Here is a 23,077-nt window from a genome sequence, read left to right as displayed (position 1 = left end):
AAAGTTGCAATTATTAAAGCTCTGAATAAAAAGGTCTTGAGAACAGGTACATTTTGAAATAATATTTTACATACTTTGGAAAAAATAGATATTTCAAGTAACTTGAAATGTGATTCAAGATTTCATAGTCTCTGCAATGCTGTTTTGCCTCGAGTCTCTCAATTCCAGCCCACCAGTCACTATGCTGGAGGCAGACTCTGTTTGTTCATAAGTCTTCTGTATGTCCCGTCTGGCTTTGCGAGCAGCTCCTCATGTCTCCCGTGTTCAGTAACTTTCCCTCGGTCAAGAACAGCAACGAAGTTAGCGCTCTTGATGGTGGAGAGGCGGTGGGCGATGATGAGCACGGTTCTCCCCTCCATCAGGCGATCCAGAGCCTCCTGCACCAGGCGCTCGTTCTCAGCGTCCAGGGCACTGGCGTGGGTCACACCGGAGGAAGCAGAGATATGAGTGCTACAGGCTGTTCACTCATGTGCCGGGTCCACGCTCTGGCCCTTCCTTAGCAGTGAATTTCTACTTGGATAACGCTTTCAGTGCTGGGCGAAGGGTATGTGAGAAGGTAGGGTGGGACCCTTACACAGCCAATGCTGAGATCTAAGTGGAAAGGCACGCCTCTTAGTGCTGACCACAGGGTGACCAGCATCCACTGCAGGCATGCCTGGACCAGAGCCAGAGCCCCCGAATGGTGACCCATCTGCCCACTGCCTCTGGCTGTAATTACCCATCCAAATCCCCTCACTGTACTGATGGATTCGCTTTGCAGGTACCTCTAATGCAATAAGACATTCTCTCTCATGGACACACACACACACACACACACACACACACACACACACACACACGCACACAAGACGTACTCTAATACAGCACGCATGTAACTAAAACATCCTCACCTGGTTGCTTCATCCAGGAGGAGAATTTTAGGATTCTGAAGAAGGAAAAAATTGTAAATGAAAACAAGATTTTGATTAATAATTCACGCTCTCAGTAATGAAACGGAATGACATCCTGATATGTTCAGATGTGCTTGGAGAACACTATGCTCAGAGAAGCCAGACAGGAGGGACTGTGGGCTGTGTGACTCCGCCTATGCCAAGTGTGGAGAATACACATTTGTGGACAGAAGACACACTGGGGGCGAGTGAGGCTGGGTCAGTGGAGGAAACAGAGGGGCTGGTACTAAAGTGGAGGCCCTGAAGTTATGGTGACACACCGACTCAGCTTACCCCAAACCACGGAGTTGTATTTAAGTGGATTAATTATGTACATGTGAATTATAGCTCAATAAAACTATTTTAAAAAAAGAAAAAATGAATTCTCTTTTAAAAAATTATTTTTTGCAGCCATGGTGGCGCACGCTTGTAATCCCGCACTTGGGAGGCTGAGACAGGAGGAGTGCACAGGTTTGAAGCAAGCCTCAGCTTAGTGAGGTTCTCAGCAAATTAGTGAGATCCTGCTTCCAAATAAAATATAAAATAGGTCTGGGAGTATAGTCCAGAGGTAGAAAGCCTCTGGGTTCCATCCCTAGTAATATATATATATATGTATGTATGTATGTATGTATGTATGTATGTACATAATTTTTTTTTTGGTACTAGGGATTGAACTCAGGGGCATTCAACTTCAAGCTATAACCCAGACCTATTTTACTTTATTTGGAAACAGGGTCTCACTAGGTTGCTAAGGGTCTGCCATGTTGCTGAGTCTGTCCTAGAACCTGAGACCCTCCTGTTTCTGCCTCCACAAGTGCTGGGATTATAGGTGTGTGCCACCATGCTCTGCTAAAAACAAACTTTTTTTTTTCTTTTTGTGGGTCTGGGGATGGAACCCGGGGGCATTGGACCTCTGAGCTACACCCCCAGCCCTATTTTTTATTCTTTATTTTGAAACAGGGTCTCACTGAGTTGCAGAGGGCCTCACTAAGTAGCTGAGGCTGTCTGTGAAGTGCGATCCTCTGGTCTCAGCCTCCCGAATGCTGGGATAAAAACAAACTCTTAAATGTCCAGGATAAGTGAATGACGGAAGAGCTGAAAACAAGTCAGACACAGTGTGTCTCTGGGCTCAATCCCCAGAGCCACAGCAAAGGAGAAGCTCGTATTTCCAAGAAGGCATCGGTGGCATCAGGCTTACCTTCAGCAGAGCTCGCGCAATTGCAATCCGCTGCTTCTGCCCACCTGTCAAAAACAGCACGGACAGCAAAGCCTTAGCAAGACCACTTAGGTTAGCAAGACCACTTAGGTTAGCGAGACCACTTAGGTTAGCGAGACCACTTAGGAGGGGCTTCCTGGTGAGGCGTGGCTGGCGGCACCTCTCTTCCTCCAGGAGGGGCGTGCCACATGCAACTGACTGTAGCAGGTGAGAGCCCTGGCAGCTCCCCAGAGCAGCCAGCAGGGGGCGTCTTGGGGCCAGCCAGCAGGTGGAAACCTCTGTTAGGTGTCCCCCTTCCTCCCAGGACACAGATGTATCAGAACCATGGCTTATTTGTGAGGTGGAGCTTGAGAATCCTGCTAGAGGGGAGGACACATGGGAGCTTCCCCAGAGCAGGGATGTTTGGAAGACGATCCCAGAGCAGGGATGTGTGGAAGATGAGCCGCACACCTTTGTGCTGGCAGCTGTACCACAGGTTGCTTGAGCCAGTGTCTGCCTGAGGACCTGGCTCAGACAGAGCTGGTCACAAAGCCAGGTGTGATTCTACTCCTGGAGTGTTCAAAATCCACTAAAACCAGCTACTCGTCTACTGTCTTTGGCTTAAAAATCAGGCACAATAAACGCAACCTATGTTTTAAATTCTATGTGGTGCAATGGCAAGCCAACATTAAAGGTAGGGAGGACTACTGTTCTACTTGCTGGTCCTAACTGTGCATTTTAAAGCCAATCAAAATAAGTCCTCCTTCCCTCCTGAGAACACAGGTCCACAACTTGAGGTCAGCTGGTCTGGTCTTAAGGGGAATGAAGCTATTCAACAAAGCATGACCTGCAGGCCAGGTCTGGAGGGGCCTGTTTCTGCACAGCTCTCAAGCTAAGAGTGTCTTCTATATATGTATACATATATACACACATATATATTTTTTTGGGTACTGAGGGTTGGCCTCAAAGGCATTCTACCTCCGAGATACACCCCCAGCCTGATTTTATATCCTATTTGGAAACAGGGTCTCACTAGGTTGCTGAGAACCTTGCTAAGTTGCCAAGGCTGGCTTTGAACCTGCGATCCTCCTCTCTTAGCCTCCCAAGTACTGAGATTACAAGCATTCACCACCACTCCTGGCTGTCTATTTTAAAAGGGTTGTTTTTTTAAAAAAAAATGCAGAAAAATGTGACAGAGATGATGTGTAGCCCGTTAAGACCTGAACTATTTACTCTCTGTTCTTTACAGACAGCCCCCTAGCCCCCAGTCTCATAGGCAAAGTACAACTGTGGCAGGAGACCTGGTCTCTGCCCCCCAGGCAGGCCATGTGGCCGTTGGTCAGATCATCAGTCAGATCTGCCTCCTCCTTACAATTCTCCAAGTCTCAGGGAGCAAAACACATGCTTTCTTAGATGAAGAAGCTCGCTTGCTGTGGCTCAGTGGGAATTTGGGGGACACACCTGGGGTAGAAAGCTAAGGAAATCAGGAAGTTGTCCACACACCCGAGATTTTAAAAAGCGATGAGGTTACTTTCACTAACTCTAGGGATGAAACCTAACCCAAGCAGCGACACACTCTGGAAATGTGTGCAGAGTTCCTGGAGCAAGAGCAGACCAGCACCGTCTAGCAATAAACAACAACATGCAGACCGACACCGACAGACGCACCTGACAGGAGGACGCCCTTCTCTCCCACCACAGTGTCAAAGCCCTGGGGGAAGCTGCGGATGAATCCGGCTGCATTGGCTACTTCGGCCACCCTCTGCACCTGCTGTGCAGTCACCGAGGACGGGCTGTCGGCTCCATAGGCGATGTTCTCAGCGATGGAGCAAGAAAACAAAATTGGCTCCTGAACATTGGAAATGAAACAGATTTGTCACAAACATAAAGGCAGGTTCAGACACGCCTACTAAATGCAGTAGGACTATTATGATGTGAGGCTAAAATGCACCAATAAAAATTTTATAAAAGCAAAAAAACAGCTGGGCATGGTGGCGCACGCTTATTATCCCAGCATTCGGGAGGCTGAGACAGGAGGATCATGGTTCGAGGCCAGCCTCAGCTACTCAGCGAGGCCCTTTGCAACTCAGTAAAGAAAAAAAATAGGACTGGGGGTGTAGCTCAGAGGTAGAATGTCTCTGAGTTCCATCCTCAGCACTGCAATAAATAAATAAATAAACACAGTGGGACTTGGCACAGTATCTAAACCTAGACTCAAGGAATAACTCAATGTGCTCCCAGGAATGGGGCTCTTTTTATCGGTTCTACTACTTGTCCTGCATAAACCTACCCTGGAGACTCTTTTTTTGGGGGGGCGGGTACTGGGGTTCCTGGAAACCCTTCTACCTCCAGGCTACACTCCCAGACCTATTTTATATTTTTATTTGGAAACTCACGCTTGTAATCCCAGCATTCTGGAGGCTGAGACCGGAGGATCGTGGTTCGCGGGCAGCCTCAGCTATTTAGTGAGGCCCTCTGCAACTCAGTGAGACCCGGTTTCAAAATAAAGAATAAAAAATAGGGCAGGGGGTGTAGCTCGGAGGTCAAATGCCCCTGGGTTCCATCCCCAGACCCGCAAAAAAAAAATTAAAAAATTAAAAATAAAGTGCTGAGGGTCCTTGGGAAATGGCCAGCCCCCTGCCCTGTGAGGTGAGTTTAATGCATCTGGAAAACCCGTATTCCTCCTCTCTTGAAAAGTGTAAGATCAAGAGGAAAGACAAAGGTCGGGCGCAGCTTTGGAGGGCGTGAGATGGACAGAGCCTCTCTTCCTACCTGGCTGACGGTCCCGATCTTGGATCTCAGCCAGACTGGGCTGAGCTGGCGGATGTCATGGCCATCAAGACTGACAGTTCCTGGTGGAGGAGAGAACGCAGTCACAATGATGGACACACAAGTGACCCAGTGGAGAATCTCAGGGCTAGGAACATTCTCCAAAGCTCCAAACGGAATCCAAATCCAACATGTTTTATGGAATCTTGGAGCTAAGAGGAGCCTTCTGGGTGGACCAAGTCTAGGTCTCGCTCTGGTTGTGGGTGATGAGCCTGTCCAGCTCACCCTCCGGGGCCCCCAGGTCATAGGGCGCTCCCTGGACACCTGGTGAGGCGGGGTTCCACAATGGGACACCTGTGCAGTCAGCTGCATGGTAACGGGTGTTCACGGTGCATTTGCTGGTACTAATACTGGACAAGGGGCACAGTTTGGGCAGTGGCTGCCTAATTCTGCAGCTCCCGACTGTGCCAATGTCAGCAGTGACCTCAGAGGCCTGGTTCTGGGTTGAAGCTCTCCAAAACACCCTGGAAGTTCAAACTGGGATTTACTTTGTCCACTCTGCCAGCTGTCATCATTCCTTAAAATATCCCCTTCTGTGCAAACCTAGTTGGAGGGGAATCTGTTATCTGCTACTAGGAGTCTGATGACATTATGGCAGAGATCTTAAATAATCAGATGCTAACTTAATGGCCTCTCCTGAGAGAATTCATCCTACACGTTGAGGGCATTCTGTGCGTGGTGATCATGAGGACAGGGACAACGTAAGAACCGTCTTTCCTCCTCAATTGTACAGTGCTTGTACAGTGCTGTGGGACTGTACAAGTCAGCTGGAAAGGTTTGCAACTGGCCAACCCTGAGGTCTTGCTGCTCCTGAGGCAGCACAGGAGCACAAGGCAGATGTGCAGGGCAGCTTCCCCAGCCCTGGGCTTATTCACTGTGCTGAGGGTAGCAGAGATGCAAAACTTTGATTTTGCTCTGTATCCACCTAACTACTAGGAGTTTTAAAGACTCAGTCTTACTGCAATTTAACAGTGAATCATGATAGTGGCTCCAGAGTCAAAAAGAGTAAGAAACCCATCCTAGCAAGGTGGCGATCCTGCAGGTCAGCGTGTACAATTCAAGCAACTACCCAACACATACCAGCTCACACAGTTTACACCCAAAAGCACGAGACAAAGACACTAGACAAAGAACCCAGGGGCATTCTACCTCTAAGCCACAGCCCAGACCTATTTTTTTTTGTTGTTATTATTATTATTATTATTATTATTATTATTATTATTATTGTGGTACTGGGGTTCCTGGAAACCCGTCTACTTTCAGGCTACATTCCCAGACCTATTTTTTTATATTTTTATTTGGAAACAGGGTCTCTTAAACCAGCATGGCTGGCTTTGAACCTGAGCGATCCTCCTGTCTCCGCCTTCCAAGCGTGCGCCACCACGCCCGGCTTGTTCTTTACTTTGAAACAGGGTCTCACTGAGTTGCAAAGGGCCTCACTAAGTAGCTGAGGCTGTCCTTGAACTGCAATCCTCCTGTCTCAGCCTCCTGAGTGCTGGGATTACAAGCATGTGCCACCATGCCTGGCTTACAAAGACACTCTTTTTAAACTCATGATTTGATTCCACTCAAAGTCATTGACTTGATGACAAAGATTGCTTTCTCAATCCAAAACCAAAAGGATACATATATATTACCCACTCCAGGCAGGATGTAAAGAAGTCAAACCATGTGCTTTTGCTCTTAAACATGGTCTAATCCAGTTAAAAATAAAATTAAAATCAGAATGAGGAAAAACCTCACTAGTCTAGAACAGTTTCAATAGAGCCACTGTGTGGACATGAACCACTGGTTTCCAGTGTCACTACTTTTACAATAACCACCACATGGTTCACAGGCAGAAGCTCAGAAGGCTCCAGGGTTCTCTAGGGCTCCTGTGCCAGCACATGAATGGCAGAGTAGAGTTAGGGAACCGTGCTCTGCAGCACACCCCTCTCCCGGCTGGGGAACACCCGAGGACGGCCTCGGAGGAAAGTGGTGGTTCTGGACTTGAACCCCACCAGACAGCTCTGGCACCTACAGAGGATGCCTTTTACCTGAGAAGGCCTCTGCATGGGGGGGCCTGGGAGAGCGCCACGTCACTTACCAGAGAGGGGGTCGTACAAGCGCAGCAAGAGTGAGACCACTGTTGATTTGCCAGAACCACTGGGGCCAACCAGTGCTGTGACAGAGCCCGACGGGATGGAAAGGCTGAAGTCCTGAAATATGGGCACCTCTGGGCGAGCCGGGTAGGCAAAGTGCACGTTCTTAAACTCCAGGGCGCCCTGGAGGCTTTTCTCACTTAAAGTGATCCCCTCTGAAACACAAGAGGGACACGAATCCCGTAAAGCAGAAAGCAAATTCACAGCAGAAGGCAGCTCCCCAGCTTGTCTGAGGATGGACGGTGGGCAGGTGGCCCCAGGCAGCCAGGTGCAGGCCTGCGTCTACAGTTCACCTGGGTCTACCCTGCACCTACTACGTACAAGGTGCCATGTTTATATGGTCCTGTTTGATTTTACAACCCCGAGATTCCAACATTGCTGAGGACACGGGGCCACAGAGCTAACAGTGGGGAGTTTAGATCCACCCCCGGAGCAGTCTGGTTTAAGCCTGGCAGCCTCTCCCGACACCACTGCCCTGGAGTAGCTCCTGATGAACAGCTGTCTTATCTGCACTAAATAAACATTCTGGAAGCGTGACGATGACTAGGGAGTGCTGTACAACAGCTGGGGCCGGAGGGGCTCGGCTCCGCAGCCCAGCCTCTCCTTGGGCGCATGTCCGGGGCCACTGCCCTGGATGATACTAGGCTTCCGCTCGACCTGTGTCTACCCCACAGCACCTAGGATTTCGTGAGTGGTGGAGAGCGGCCGCCACTTGTCCACTTCTGAGCCTCCACAAACTGACCAGCCCCAGCCCCAGGAGAGATGTGGATGGCCCTAGCACTTAGCACAAGTACCCCACCCACCCCCAATGCCCAGAGGTGCATGCCATGTGTCAGTCATAGGCCTCCAGGGACCGACCCCAGCCATCCTTCCTCACCCCCTCAAAGGAAGCCCGCCCTGTCCCTGCCCCACAGTTTGCAGGGGAGGGAGGGTGCTGGTCTAACTGTCCAAAGCCAGATTTGAACAGTTCACTTTTAGACCCACCATTGAAAGGCAGCTGGGGCTGTCTCTCCAGGAGCTCCCAGAGCCGCCCGCCGGCACCCAGTCCTTTCATCAGCTCCGAGTAGAAAGAGCTCAGGCCTGAGGAAGAGAAGCAAGGTGCACAGGTCAGCAGCAGGACCAGGAAAGGCCTAGCAATCCTCCTGTCTCAGCCACTCAAGTACTGGGATTACAGGCAAGCTCCAGCACACCCAGTTAATAAAACCTATTTCTGCCTGCAATCTGAGTACCTGGGATGCCGAGACAGAAGAATCACAAGTTCTAGGCTAGCCTCAGCAACTTAGTGAGACCCTGCAATTCTCCTGTCTCAGCCTCCCAAATACTGGGATTGCACCCAGCTCTAAGAGATTCCTGATGAAAGCAAGCAGTCCTGTTGATGTACCTTATAATTTGTCAGTATCTTAAATTGTTCATCAGTTGTGCCTATGGCTGACTTTGCTCAAAAGGAATTTCGCTCTGCAATGATTTGTAGTCACAACACTGTTGGTGCCATAGACTGTGGGTCTCTGTGTCCACAGCTGCTCAGCCCACCCTGTGCTCCCAGAGTCTGTGAGCATCCTAAAAGCAGGCCAGGAAAGCTGTTCCATGCAGTGCTGGGCTGCAAGAGAGCCCCACAGCCCAGTGTCCTAATGGAGGGCTGGCACACTTCGTCACAACTTCCTGGTTCCTCTAACAGCCAGCTGGAGTAACATAGAAGATGTCTGTTCAGGTGGAAACCTGATTTTTAATTGTAGGTCCCCAAGCCGCTGAAAGGACATACCTCCGATGCTTAATCCGACCCAGAAGGCATACATGAGGAAGGAGGAGAGTTCACCTACGGTCATGTGGGCAGCACCCATAAGCAGCCCTCCCTTGTACAGGACAGAAAGCACGATCAGGTTCCCGGAGAGCCCAGTCTGTCATGAAAAAACAAAACAAAACAAAAAAAATAAACAAAGAAAATAACCCAGAGGTCAGGCTGAGCCAAAGGTTTCTGGGCGCAGAAGCCTGAGGGAGGATTCTGGCTTCCTTTTTCAGATACTAAATTTATCTGGATTTCCAACAAAATAAAGTTTTGCACATTTGCAGCACTGAAGGGAGTGATCTAGACACCATGGAAACTTACATGCTACCTATTCAACTTGCAAGAGAAGACAGCAAGACCTGGCAGAGGGGCAGGCCAAGCCAAGGTCTGCTCCTGGTCCCGTGCTCTGATGAGGTGGCTGGAGTGTGGCGTGGACTCTGGCAAGGGCAGCTTCCTGCCTGATGTTTCTCAATCTGTTACTCATGGAGAACATGACTGAATCCCTTTTGGACATGCCATGACTTTGCCCACAGGGTAATTTTCTATCGCGTTGCCCGGTGGGCTCATTGTGATCTTTTCTTTTCTTTCTTTCTTTTTTTTTTTGTATGGATGATTAAACCCAGGGGCATTCTACACCTCTAGCCCTTTTTATTGTTTATTTTGAAGAAGGGTCTCACTATGTTGCTGAGGGTCCTATTAAGTTGCCTAGGCTGAACTCAAAGCTGTAACCCTTATGTCTCAGCCTCCCAAGCAGTGACTACAGGCGTGGGCCATTGTGCCTAGCTGTGATTACTTTTTTGTACTTCCTTCTTGAAGTGCATGGAAGTTATTCTGGTTAATATTCAATAGGTCTCAATTTTTTTATTTTTTATTTTTTTGTTTTGCGGTACTGGGGATGGAACCCAGGGGCATTCTACCTCCGAGTTACACCCCCTGCGCTATTTTTTTTTTTTTTTTTGGTGGTACTGGGGTTGGAACCCTTCTACCTCCGGGCTAGAACCCTTCTACCTCAGGGCTACACTCCCAGACCTATTTTTACTTTTTTTTTAAATTTAGAAACAGGGTCTCTTAAGCCAGCAAGTCTGGCTTCGAACCTGCAGGATCTTCCTGTCTCCGCCTCCCAAGCGCGGGGATTACAAGCATGCGTCACCATGCGCGGCCCCCCTGCACTATTTTTTATTCTTTATTTTGAAACAGGGTCTCACTAAGTTGTGGAGGGCCTCACTAAATAGCTGAGGCTGTTCATAAACCATGATCCTCCAGTCTCAGCCTCCCAAATGCGGGGATTACAAGCGTGCGCCACCATGCCCAGCTAACAGGCCTCAAATTTGTCTTCATCAGAATGACCCAGAAGCCTGTTCAAACAGAGTGCTGGCCCAGCACCAGAGGTCACAGGCAGAGCCAGAAACCCACATGGCTGGCAGCCCGTGCCCAGGCAGAGCTCAGCCAAGAATCAGGGCCGGCCTCAACACTCGCTGCCCTTCCCCTAATGATGTTGGTTTGCTTTCCTAACAGTGACATAGTCACTCTTTGGGTTTGGAGTAGAATAAAATTATCATCTACTATGTCAAGAGTCACAGAATAAAAAAATCTCTTACAATCAAAACATCTGGTCTTTGCACTCATCCTGGAATGATCTACTCACTGCTCCAAAAAAGCCAGCCCGTGCGAGGGCCTCCTTCCCTGCCAAGTGCATCACATGGTCCACTCTGTGCGAGTACTTCTCCAGCTCAGCCAGCTCTTTCCCAAAGGCCCGGACGGTCCTTACGTTCCCAATGCGCTCCTCAGCCAACTGCGGGCGACAGGCACAGGGAGAAGGTCACTCCTTTCCACTTCGATCGAAAGCAAAACAAAAATGTGATTCCCATTTAAAATGCTCCCCAAAGAAAGCCACTCATGGAACATGACTAGGCCAGAACAAGGTTACAGAGCCCGGTACACAGCACAGTCCCACCGCAGGAAGCATACATCTACACCCGCACACAGCAGACAGGCAGAGAGCTGACAGATGACATTCTGTGATCGACTGATGGATGACTGGTAGATGATTGATTGACAGATGGTTGATACATAGATGATACACAGATACATGGATAAATAGGGTCAGGGTGGCAGAAAGAAAATATATGTATTCAGAGAAAAAGACAGACAGACTCCAAAATATGAATGACATTAATCCTCAGACAGAATCCTCCTTTACAGTTTCATATTTTTCAGTGATAAGTCTTGTAACATGAAAACATTTTTTCTTTTTTTCAGTGGTTTTTTTTTTTTTTTTTTTTTGTACTGGGAACCAAACCCTGGGCCTCATGCATGCGAGACAAGCACTCTACCACTGAGCTACATCACAGACCTTTTATTTTATTTTTTGTGGTATTGGGGATTGAATCCAGGGGCTTTCTGCCACTAAACCTCTGCCTTATCCCAATCTACCTCAAACCTATGATCCTCTTGTTTCAGCCTCCCAGTACTGGGATTACAGGTGTGTACCACCAGCTTATTTTTATTTTGAGCCAAGGTTAAGTTTGCCCAGGCTGGCCTAGAACTTTCAATCCTCCTGCCTTAGCCTCTTGAGTATCTGGAATTATAGGTGTGTACCACTGCACACCTTTAGTTTTGTGAAAAGATGGATACCATGCAGTGCTGCAAAGCTAGCTTTACTGAATTAATGAAGGGCCCAGAGTCATCTAGAAACAATTCCACAACACGATTAGCTTTCTGGCCCTCCCAGGAGCAGTGATGGCCAGAAGCCAGACATTGGCACTGGGTGAGACCGGCGGGATATGCTCTGGGATGTGGTGGACTCCCCCTAGGGGTGGCTGTTTGTCTCTGGGACCCTGGGTTCAACGTGGGGAAAGGAAGGCCCGCACTTGGCTCTGTTCTCTGGGCCCAGTTCCCTAGAGACCACGGGCATGAGAAGGAAGGCTGTTACCTGTGTGGCTTGTGCCAGGGAATCCTGTGTGGCTTTGCTCAGTTTCCGCAGATATCGACCATAAATCACGGCAAGGACAGATATGGGAGGCACCACACTCAAAACAAAGGTGGCCAGGCCAGGCGAGACAAAAAACTGTCAAGAACAAAAATCAAGAGGTATCTGTTAATGTGGGGTGCCAAGACCCACCTGGCGGTCCACTGTGAGCTCCAGGAAGGGCTTGTCTCCAAGCTCTACCTCCTGTTTCAAATGGCTTTTCAGGTTCCTTTTTCCTTCCTCTTCCTCCTCCCCCTCCCCCTCCCCTTCCTCCTCCTCTTCTTCCTCTTTCTTTTTTGTGGTGCTAGGAATTAAACCCAGGGGCATTCTATCTCTGAGCTACACTCTCAGCCCCATTTTATTTTTTATTTTGAAACAGGGTCTCACTAAGCTGCGGAGGGCCTCACAAGGTTGCCAAGACTGGCCTAGAACCTGTGATCTTCCTGTTTCAGCCTCCCAAATACTGGGATTACAGGCATGCACCACCATGCCTTGCTCAGTGTTCTAATTTCAAAAATCAAAAATTAAGCCGGGCGTGGTGGCACACCCTTGTAATCCCCACGCTTGGGAGGCTGAGACAGGAGGATCGCACAGGTTCGAAGCCAGCCTCAGCTACTTAGTGAGGCTCTCAGCAACTTAGTGAGACCCTGTTTCCAAATAAAATATAAAAAATAGGACTGGGAGTATAGCCCGGAGGTAGAAAGCCTATGGGTTCCACCAACAAAATAAATAAATAAATAAATAAAAAATTAATCTTGTCCATTAACTTTTGCTTTTTTGAATGTGGCTAACAGAATATTAAGAGCATGTCCTGCATTCCCAGAAGCCAGCAGCACTGGTCTGGATACAAACACTGCCCCAGGAAACGAGGCAAGCTGACCACACAGGCTGGTGCCCCAGCCCAGGGCAGGAGGGCAGTGGTCATGCACAGACTCTTTTGCAGAAGTACAGTCCACTCATGCACAGAAGCTGGGACTGCTGTCCTCCAGCCTTGGCTCGGCTCAGTTATGGCGGATCCTCCCTCCACCCCAAGGCTTTGGGGGCTCCTCCACCTTCCACCACCAAGGATTTCCCTATAGATGTTCTTTGCTCTGCTCCCACATCCTCAAAAGCAAGCAACACCCATTCTGGAGAAATACAGGCTGGGAGGCCTGGCGGGGGAGGCAACGCCTGCTCCCCACAGCATCCAGGACTCCAGGACAGTGCTGGAGACCATCTGGCCTCCAGTTGCTCCCACGTGAGAACGGCCTGACCCAGCCCAGCCCCGAGCGGAAGGTCCCAAGGGGAGGGGGCCCACATACCATCATACCAATGCCCACGGAGGCCTGGGCTGCCGCCCTGAGCCCATCTGAAAGGTTCTCAGTCACCGAGCGCCCCAGGAGTGCAGTGTCCGAGGAGAGGCGGTTAATCAATTCTCCAGTGCGTGTCTTGTCAAAGAAAGCAACCTCCTGCCTCAGAACAGAGGAGAACAGGGAGATTCGCAACCTGTTCACAATGCGCTGACCTGCAAGAGTAAAAACAGAAGTGCTCCGGGTGGGTCCAGCTACCCTGTTCCGTGATGGAGCAGAAGCAGTCGCTGGGCCATGGAGCATGTCTGCTGTGTGTACTCCACAGCAAGAACAACCTGACTCAAGCCTCGGCATGTTAATGGTCTCACCTGTGACCACTTGAAGAGAGGAGACAGTAGAAGCAAGTGTTAATGAAGCCTGGTGCAGTGGGGCACACCTGTGATCTCAGTACTTGGGAGGCTGAGACAGGAGAATCACAGGTTTGAGGCTAGCCTCAGTCACCGTAGTGAGACCCTGTTTCAAAACAAAAACTAAAAAGCTTATGAGGATGTAGCTCAGAGGTAGAATGCCCCTGGGTTCAATCCCCAGTACCACAAAAAATTTAAAATTAAAAAAAAATTAAAAGGGCTAGGTAAATAATTCAGAGGTAGACTGTCCCTGAGTTCAATCCCCAGTACCAAATATAAATAAATAAATAGCCGGGCGTGGTGGCACACACTTATAATCCCAGTATTTGGGAGGCTGAGACAGGAGGATCACAGGTTTGCAGACAGCCTCAGCTACTTAGTGAGGCTCTCCACAACTTAGTGAGACCCTGTTTTAAAATAAAGAATAAAAAACAGGGTGGGGGTGTAGCTTGGAGGCAGAATACCCATGGGTTCCATCCCCAGTACCGCAAAAAATAAATATTAAATAAATAAATAAAAAGAGCTTGGAGTATAGCTCAGATTTAGAACGCCTCTGGGTCAATCCCCAGTACCAATAAACATAAATAATAAAAATATAGCCAGGCGTGGTGGCGCACGCTTGTAATCCCCGCGCTTGGGAGGCGGAGACAGGAGGATTGCGCAGGTTCGAAGCCAGCTGCGCTGGCGTAAGAGACCCTGTTTCAAAAAATATAAAATAGGTCTGGGAGTGAAGCCCGGAGGTAGAAGGGCTTCCAGGAACCCCAGTACCACCAAAATAATAATAATAATAATAAAATAATAATAATAATAATAATAATAATAATAATATAAATGTAACACGACTGAGATGTTTTTTATTAAAAGGCATTTTATTGTATTAATTTCTAAAAGCTAATTTTGTTCCTCCCTGGCAACCTTTTCTGTATTGACTTATCCAATGGCCAGGACTAGTTAATTAGCCCCACAGTCTTTGATTAGCTGCATGGAGAGCAACAGACTGGGAGTCAGTTTCCTGGCTGAGTGTGTTGGGGTAGTTGTCTGGCTGCTAACAACTAGGCTTCTCCCAAGTACTCCTGAGATTGCCATTCCAAGTGCATGGAGAAGAAAAGCAGGCCTCTGCCACTCCGGGAAGCGGCTCCAGCCTGCGGCCAAGGTCTTGTTCTCAGCCTCCTTTGAGTCAAATGTGTTGTCCCTCACCGCCCAACCCCAACTACGCACAAAGAGAGTGGAGAGCCTCCACCTGGAAGGGTCCAGAGTGTCGACATCTCTGCCCACTGGGGTCCGTCTCCACTGATGCCAGAGGAGAGGGAGCGCTGGGGTGGGCGCTGAAACGCGGCAGTCCTCCAGGCCCATGGCCTCCTCCGACGACTCACTCCCTGGTGTGGTGCTCAACTGACCTGAAGTCTGCATGAGGTAGACACGAACAGCGTTGGCGGCTGCCCCGCACAGAAACACGCAGGTGAGCCCCAGGCAGAGGCGTGTCAGGCTGTGGCTGTAGTCTGCAGTAGGGCTGGTGTAGATGAGGTCGATGATCTTACCCAGGAAGAAAGGGGCGGACATGGTGACCACACTGGACATGGCCAGGAACCCCACCGCAGCTGGAAGACAGGAGAGAGGGCTCAGCTCACGCCGCTCAGTGGCAGGAAGGCACTGGGCTCGTGGCCTCCATGCTTCCTGACTGTGAGGTGACCTCGGTGGCCGCCCGTAAGGACCTGGCCCTTTCTTCCCCAACTGCTGGCCAAATGTAAGGATCAAATGGTTCCAGGCCTAGAACAAGCAGGACAGTGATGAGGGAGACAGTCTGTTCACAGACAAGGTGACCTTTTGTCCAGAGTTCCTTGACATATCTATCAAGATCAACCTCTGGTTAAAAAAAATCCAGGAGCCGGGCCTGGAGGTGCAGGCTTGTGATCCCAGCATTCGGAAGGCGGAGACAAGAGGATCGTAGTTCTTGGACAGCCTCAGCTACATAGTGAGGACTCAGTAAGACCCTATTTAAAAAAAAAAAAAAATAGGGCTGGGGGTATGGCTCAGAGGTAGAATGAATGTCCCTGGGTTCCATCTCCAGTACCGCAAAACAAACAAACAACAATAACAACAACAAACCCCAGGAGCTGGGCATGGCATTACATGTTTGTAATCCCAATACTTAGGAGGCTGAGAAAGGAGAATCGCAGGTTAGAGGACTGAATGCCTCAGCAACTAAATGAGACAACAACTTAGCAAGACTGTTTCTAAGTAAAAAGTGAAGCTGGGTGTGGTGGCACAGACTTGTAATCTTTGTGCTTGGGAGGCCGAGACAGGAGGATCTCAGGCTCAAGGCCAACCTCAGCAACGTAGACAGACCCTGTTTCAAAATAATAAGTAAAAGAGGACACAGAACATCTGTGGAATACCATAGCTCCTGCTAAGAGTGGTGTTGGGATAGTGGGTGCAAGGGGGCCCCCGTCTTCTGAGTTCCTTTGGCTTGGTACCATGCGCACATTACTACCTACATGATACCTGTTAGGAAGCTGGCTGGTCCATGGTGAGACTTCCTGGTGGACATGAGAGCCTGGGAGGTGGATGCTCCCAGCACTCTGCAGACCAGGCCTTCTGCTTGCTGTAGCTCATGCTCACACCACAGTCCAGGGGATTACTTAGGAAAGTTCACAAATGACAGACAAGCATGCCCACTGGTTTTTAGTGTGTGCGCAGAGCCTGAGAGAAACGTGAGCCTTTTAAGTAGGGAACACTGCCCTGAGGGCTTTGTTCTAGGGCCGCCCACCCAGGTCTGCTAGAGGCTGCTCTTAAATCACAGGGCCCACACAGGGCTGCCCTTCCTCTCCCTGTACCTTCTACATTTCTCACCTCTGGCATTGTGTGTGTGCGCGCGTGCATGCACGTGAGCATTGCAGCAGTTAGGATTGGACTCCAGGGCGTTCTACCTCTGGACTATCTCCCCAGTCCTATTTTATTTTTTAATTTTGAAACAAGAGTCTCACTAAGGTACTATGCACTGGCTTTGAGCCTGTGTCTCCTGTCTTAGCCTCTTGAGTGCTGGGATTATAGGAGTGTGCTACTGTGCTTGGCTTCTTTTTGGTGTTGTAAATATGTCCCTGGTTTATTGTCTGTTTCTCCATCAGGACAAAAGATTGTGGCCTGTTTTGCCCACAGCTGTTTCCCTGCTGCCTATAGCAACAGGTACAGAACAGCTCCGTCTATATTTGTTGAATGAATGTGTTACCTGAACTCTAGCAAAAGAAGCTATAAATTCGAATCAGAACAAAATCCTCACTAGTCTAGCCAGGAAAGTCAGGCCTGGTTAAAAGCCATAATGGCAGCCTGACTGGATAACATGAATCTGGCCAAGGCCCATTTCATCCTCATAAACGGCAAGGCTCTTCCATCAAAGCATCAGCCTCCCTGAGACAGGCTCCAGGGGAATGAAAGTGCAAGATGCAGGGAAAGCCCCTAACAGGGCTCCCACCCAGATCAAAGCACCACATATGTGAGCAGGATCAAGGCCAGTCCCTCCCCACACCTCTGGCCTTCTAAATCTCAGTCATAATTTGTATCTTATGAACAAAATGTCCCACATCTGAGTTCTACAAAGAAATGATGTTTGTGGCAAAGAGGAGGGATGCGGCTGAATCCAGTCTGGTCCCGGGATATACCCTCAGGTGTGCTTTTTTCTGGGGGGGATTACTGGGGACTGGACCCAGGGGCAGTCTACCTCTGAGCTACATTCCCAGTCCTTTGAATTTTGCAACAGGGTCTCCCTAAATACTGGTTGCCTGCCTCACACCTGTGATCCTCCTGTCTCAGCCTCCCAAGCACTGGAATTACCTGCCTGTGCCACCCCACTTGGCTTTGGTATTACTTTTTAATTCACTTAAACATGTACACGCACACACATTCATTTCGAGGCAGGTCTCACTATGTTGCCCAGGCTGGTCTCAAACTCCTGGGCTTGTGTGACCCTCTCACCCTAGCCTCCCAAATGTCTGGGCACACAGGAGTGTACCACCATGCCAGACTAAAACATACACCAGCAGCATGTTTGGCTGTCATCTGTCTCTCTTACAAGTTGAATGTCAGCACAACAAAGGCTTTTCCAGCTGTGTGTGTGGTTAGGGTTAGTAGTTAAGAACTGAACCCAGAGGCATTCTACCTCTAAGCTAGATGCGCAGCCCTTTTTAAGTTTTTTGTTTTGAAATGGGGTCTCATTAAGTTGCCGAGGGTCTCGCTACATTGCTGAAGATGCCCTTGAACTTGTGACCCTCCTGTCTCAGTCTCCCAAGTACTAGGATGACAGGCATGTGCTGGGTCACTCAGAACCTTGTAATCCAGGTTGCACTACATGTTGCGGGCTTCTAATATTAACGAACAACCAAGGATTGTGCTTCAGGCTCCACCTCGAGCCCTGGGCACACGCAGGGCTTCGGCTCTGGGATTCTCCAGCTATGTCCTCCATGGGAAGCCTCCTGCCTGCCCGGCGTGCCTGGTGCACTTCCTCTGCTGTTGCCCGACAGACATGTAAGCATTTTCCAGTCCCCACACTCCTGAATCATGATTTCTTTTCATTTTTGGTACTGGGGATTGAAGCCAGAGGCATCCTATCTCCAAGTGACACCACAGCCCGATTTTATTTCTTATTTGGAAACAGGGTCTCACTAAGGTGTGGATGCTGCTTGGAGCCTGCCATCCTCCTGTCTCAGCCTCCTGAGTACTGGGACTACAAGTGTGCTCCATCACGCCTGGCTTTAAATCATGGTTTCAAAGAAAGGGGAAAGGAGGTATGAGTACAGATTCACTAGAGGGCTGCAGGAGATATCAGCTCTTAAAAAAGGACAGAAGCTTGGGGCCGAGGAGGGTCACAGGGCCATTAGGGCAGGGACTGTTCGATCAGACCCCGGCTCTCCGTCCTGCTGCCTGATCTTGCCTGAGTCAGTCAGCTTCCTGTGCCTCAGTCTCTTCAGTACAAATGGCAATGCAAGCCATCCACTAACCCACTGAACTGTGGTGTGCACCAGATGAGACACGTGCACAGAGCCAGGCTCCGGGCAACCAGGGCGTCGACCTTTACCACTACTGTCTGTCTGAGCAAGAATGACCAGTGTCTGGGGCTGGGCCAAGGGGTCACGGGCAGGCTCCTCACTGAGATGGGGACAGAAGGGGATGGGCAGCCTCAGGGAGGTAGCCACTGTGGCTTTGAGAGGTGCTGGGGTTCAGGGGTCTGGAGGCAGGCCGTGGACAAGGTGGGTCTTGTGGGAGAGCAGCTGGGGGTAGTGGGCCAACAGAGGGCTCAGGTTCCTGGGTTGACTTGTAGGTGGAGCTACCCAGCAGGGAAGACCAAGGGAGCCATTGATCCAACTTGAAACTTTCTAGGTGCCACATTAAAAAAAGGAAGAGGGCTGCTGGAGACTTAGCCGCAGCACCTGCCTGGCAGGCAGAAGGCCCTGGGTTCTATTCCCAAGCTACAAACCCAGCCCTATTTTATTTTTGTTTTGAAACAGGGTCTTGCTGAATTGTTGAGGCTGGCCTTGAACTTATGATCTTCCTCTCACGGTCTCTCAGGTACTAGGATTGTGTGTACATTACCACACCCACTAATAACATTTTATTTGATCTAATATTATCTAAAATACTGCCAGCATGTAATCAACATAAAAATTAATAAATGTTTTACAATTTCCCCTCTGTCCTTTCAGAATTAGATTTTGTTGGTGGTGTTCTGGGAATTGAACTCAGGGGTTTTCTATGTCTGAGTTACTCCCCCAGCCCCCTTCCTTTTTGTGGGTCTGGGGATGAAACCCAGGGGCATTCTACCTCTGAGCTACACCCTCAGCCACATTTCTTATTCTTTATTTTGAAACAGGGTCTCACTGAGTTGCAAAGGACCTCACTAAGTAGGGAGACTGTCTGCGAAACACAATCCTCCAGTCTCAGCCTCCAGAATGCTGGGATTACAAGCGTGAGCCGCCACGCCCAGCTTCCCCCAGCCCTTTTAAAGTCTTTATTTTTCAAACAGGATCTCACTAAGTTGCTGAGGGTCTAGCTAAGCTGCTGAGGCTGGCCTCTACATACACCATCAAGCCCAACAGATATGTTTGTGTGTATGTGTGGAAGGGTGCAGGGAATTGAACCCAGGAGCATTCTATCTCCGAGCTACACTCTCAGTTCTTTTTATTCTGAAACAAGGTCTCCCTAAGTTGTTGAGGGTCTTGCTAAGCTGCTGAGGTTGGCCTCTCAAGCCTGTGATCCTCTGAGTTTCATCCCTAATCCTATTTTTTATTTTTTAAACAAGGTCTTGCTAGGTTGAGGTCAGTGTCACTACTTGCTGATTGTCCTCAAATTTGAGATCCAATTTCAGTCTCCCAAGTACTGGGATTACAGGCATGCACAACCACACCCAGCTGGATTTGCATTTTTATACTCTGGTCAATACCAAACAGTGCATCTCACAGCTCAGCCACAGAACCTAAGCATTATCTCTGAGATAAGGTGCTTTTGCAGCACCGGCACCTGCCTGCTCTCTGGAACACTCCCTGCTTCAGAGCTCACGCCCCTGGCCTTGAGTCCTGCCCAGGGCAATAGAGAGCAGCACCTCTGGGCACTGTCCATCCTCTCCTGGCTCCCAGTGTCCACACGTTGACAGTGGTCCCAATCTCAAACAACTCCTTATCAGGAGTTCAAGGAGTGCCCTCTGTCCTCCAAAGGCACCCATGGGTCACCCTGGGGTCACCCACAGCCTAAGTGTAGTCTAGCAAGGCCCTACAGAGGAGTTCCAGGCTGGACGCACTGTGACCTCTGAGGGTGGAGCTGGCCTCCCTATCTGCCGGGCACAGGAGGCTGAAGAGTGACTCCCTGGGGGCTCCTGTGCTTCCTGAAGCTCCCAGGGGCTAAGTGATAAGAGTATGGGTTATCAGTGCTAAAGGGCTCTGGCAACTCCTGGCCCAGTGACAAGAAGACAGCTGCAGTTCTGGGAACAAGGCAGAAGACAGCAGCTCCTAGGGGACAGGAGTGGAGAGTGGTGACCCGCTTCATGGCCCCCTGAGCGCTACCCATGAGGTCCTTGACTCTTAGCAAAGTGCTAAAGATGATGGGCAGATATGACTCAAGGATAAACCAATAGGTTTGAAAAAGAATTTGGGCTTTTTTCCCCTAAAAATCAACAAATTAACACTGGAATTCCTCATGGTTACCACAGCTTCCCTGGTCTCTCCACTTGAAGATATACACCCTACACCCTGCGGCACTTCAGACTGCCCATGCCGGAGGCTGCTCTTGGGGTGACCAGCTAAGATTTGACAGTGACCCCACTTCTTCTTACTCCCACAGACACCAGCACCCAGACTGGCTGTGATGTTCTGCCTAATGGTTTTGAGAAAGCCATACATTCTAATGGTTTTCATCAGATTTCTTCCTAACATACACATTTTTGTTTAAAAAAAATTGCGTGCCAACTACAGGCTTATTTCTCAAGTGTACGTTCAAGGTGCCAACAGGACAGACCCAAAAGGCTTTCACAATGAAAGGAGGTGCAGGCCTTGCCTGTATAGGGCTGTCTTCACATGAGGGCAGGGTGGGACAGGTGGGGTGGCCCTGAATACCTGCTAGCACCTGAAACACCGTAACATCTCATGTTGCAGAAATACAGCAGAAAACCGGATCTCCCCTCTTTCTCTGACCCTTTCCAGGAGTGCTAGACACACTCTGTAGTACACGGGTTTCTGTCCCTCTACCTGGGCCTGGCTGAAGATCCTTTGCTCCTCCATCTAAGACACTCCCCACTCCATCCACGTGTCGCTGAGAGGGCAGCCGAGGTACTGGGGCTCAGACTTCTGGGCTTCATCTTGTGAAATACTGTTTGATTAGCTTGCCTAACCCAGGTCATGTTTTAAAAGCAGTATAAATGGCCAGGCACAGGAGGTGTGCAGATAATCCCAATGCTCGGGAGGCCGATACAGGACAATCATATGTTCCAAGTCAGCTTCAGCAACAAAGTGGGATCTTGTTTCAAAATACACAGTGGGGCCTGGGGTGGTGGCATCTGCCTGTAATCCCAGGACTTTGGAGGCTGAAAAAGGAACATCATAGGTTGGAGGCCTCAGACTCAGCAACTTAGGGAGACCTTCTACAACTTAGCAGGATTCTGTTTCAAAATAAAAAATAAAATAGGGCTGGGTGATATAGGTCAGAGGTAGAATGCCCCCTGGGTTCAAGTCCCAGTACCACCAAAAATTAAATAAATAAAAAATGAAATAAAGAAAACGCTGGGGATACAGCTCAGGGATAGAACGCCCCTGGGTTCAAACCCTAGTACAGAAATAAACACATAAACAAAATGGTTCTGCAAATTCATAACACAAAGTAGGTACGTTTTGGTAGAATCGATTTTTTTTTTTTTTTTTTTTTGGTGCCACTGGGGGTGGAACCCAGGGGCTTTCTACCTCCTGGCTATACTCCCAGACCTTTTTAATATTTTATTTGGAAACAAAGTCTCACTAAGTTGCTGAGAGCCTCACTGAGTAGCTGGGGCTGGCTTCGAACCTGTGCGATCCTCCTGTCTCAGCCTCCCAAGTGCGGGGATTACAAGTGTGCACCACCACACCCGGCTAGAATCTATTTTTTTTTAACAGAGGAAGGGCCCATTTCATTCTGGGAAGGCTCCAAAGTAAACGCTCCCCTGAAGCCCGTGGGGGCAACCCAAAGGCCCCAGCCCGGCCCTGCAGGGCGCTCGCGGGCCAGCAGAGCACTCGGCCGGCCTCAGCAGGTGCCAGCCCTCCCCGCCGCGGCGCCTACCTGCCAGCCTCCCGCGCTCGGGGCGCACCAGCCCCAGCAGCTTCCGGGCCTCGGATCCCCGGGCCGCCGCGTCCCCGGAGCTCCGAGGCGGCCCGTGCTGCCCGGCCCCGGGCCCCGCAGCGCCGCCCTGGAGCACGGCGGCCCAGCGCCCTGGGGCCCGAGCGGGGCTCGCAAGCTCCAGCAGCCCGGGCCGCGCCGGCGGGGGCCCCGGGACACGGGCCGCGGGGGTCCACGCGCGGACCGGGGTCCATGCGCTGACGGTCGGGGCCCACGCCCGCGCGGCCGGGGTGCAGGCACGGGCCGGCGATGTCCACGCGCAGAGGGCCGGGATCAAGGCTCGGGCCGGTGATGCCCAAGAGGAAGGAGCCGGGGTCCTGGCACGGGCCGATGTCCACGCGTGGGGAGTCGGGGTCCAGGCACGCGCCAGCGATGCCCACCCGCGGGCGGCTTGACTTCGCCGCGCCAGCAGCAGCAGCGGCCAGGCAGGGGCCCCGCGCATGGCTGCGCGTCCGCCCAGAGCGCCGCCCGCCCGCCCGCCCCGCCGCGCGCTCCGGGACCCCCCCGGCCCGCCCCGAGCGCAGGGCGTGGACGCCGCGCCGCCCGCCCCTCCCCAGCCGCTGCCACCCGCCCCATCCCGTCGGGCCGGCGCGCACGGCACACCCCCGGCGGCCAGCGCCCCCAGCGCCCCCGCCGGACGGCCCGCGCCCCGCAGCCGGACCGCCTCCCGCGCCTGCGCACTGGCCCCTCCG

General features: G+C 50.6%; 1 protein-coding gene across 1 annotated transcript; it reads right to left on the bottom strand.

Moving 5' to 3' along the window:
• Positions 1-179: 179 nt before the first annotated feature.
• Positions 180-22,827, bottom strand: ABCB10 (ATP binding cassette subfamily B member 10; the record flags this gene model as incomplete). Its single annotated transcript, XM_080717249.1, has 13 exons — positions 180-411; positions 891-925; positions 2,128-2,171; positions 3,793-3,973; positions 4,897-4,976; positions 7,040-7,249; positions 8,079-8,174; positions 8,854-8,989; positions 10,523-10,669; positions 11,810-11,944; positions 13,147-13,349; positions 14,939-15,139; positions 22,329-22,827. 13 exons carry the CDS (start codon positions 22,825-22,827, stop codon positions 180-182), a joined length of 2,199 nt encoding a protein of 732 aa, XP_080573375.1.
• Between the last annotated feature and the right edge of the window lie 250 nt (positions 22,828-23,077).

Source organism: Muscardinus avellanarius (genome assembly GCF_963383645.1).
Source record: "Muscardinus avellanarius genome assembly, chromosome: 20".
NCBI lineage: Eukaryota > Metazoa > Chordata > Mammalia > Rodentia > Gliridae > Muscardinus > Muscardinus avellanarius.
Note: the sequence above shows the minus strand (reverse complement) of the source record. Positions and strands in the feature narration are given on the sequence as shown.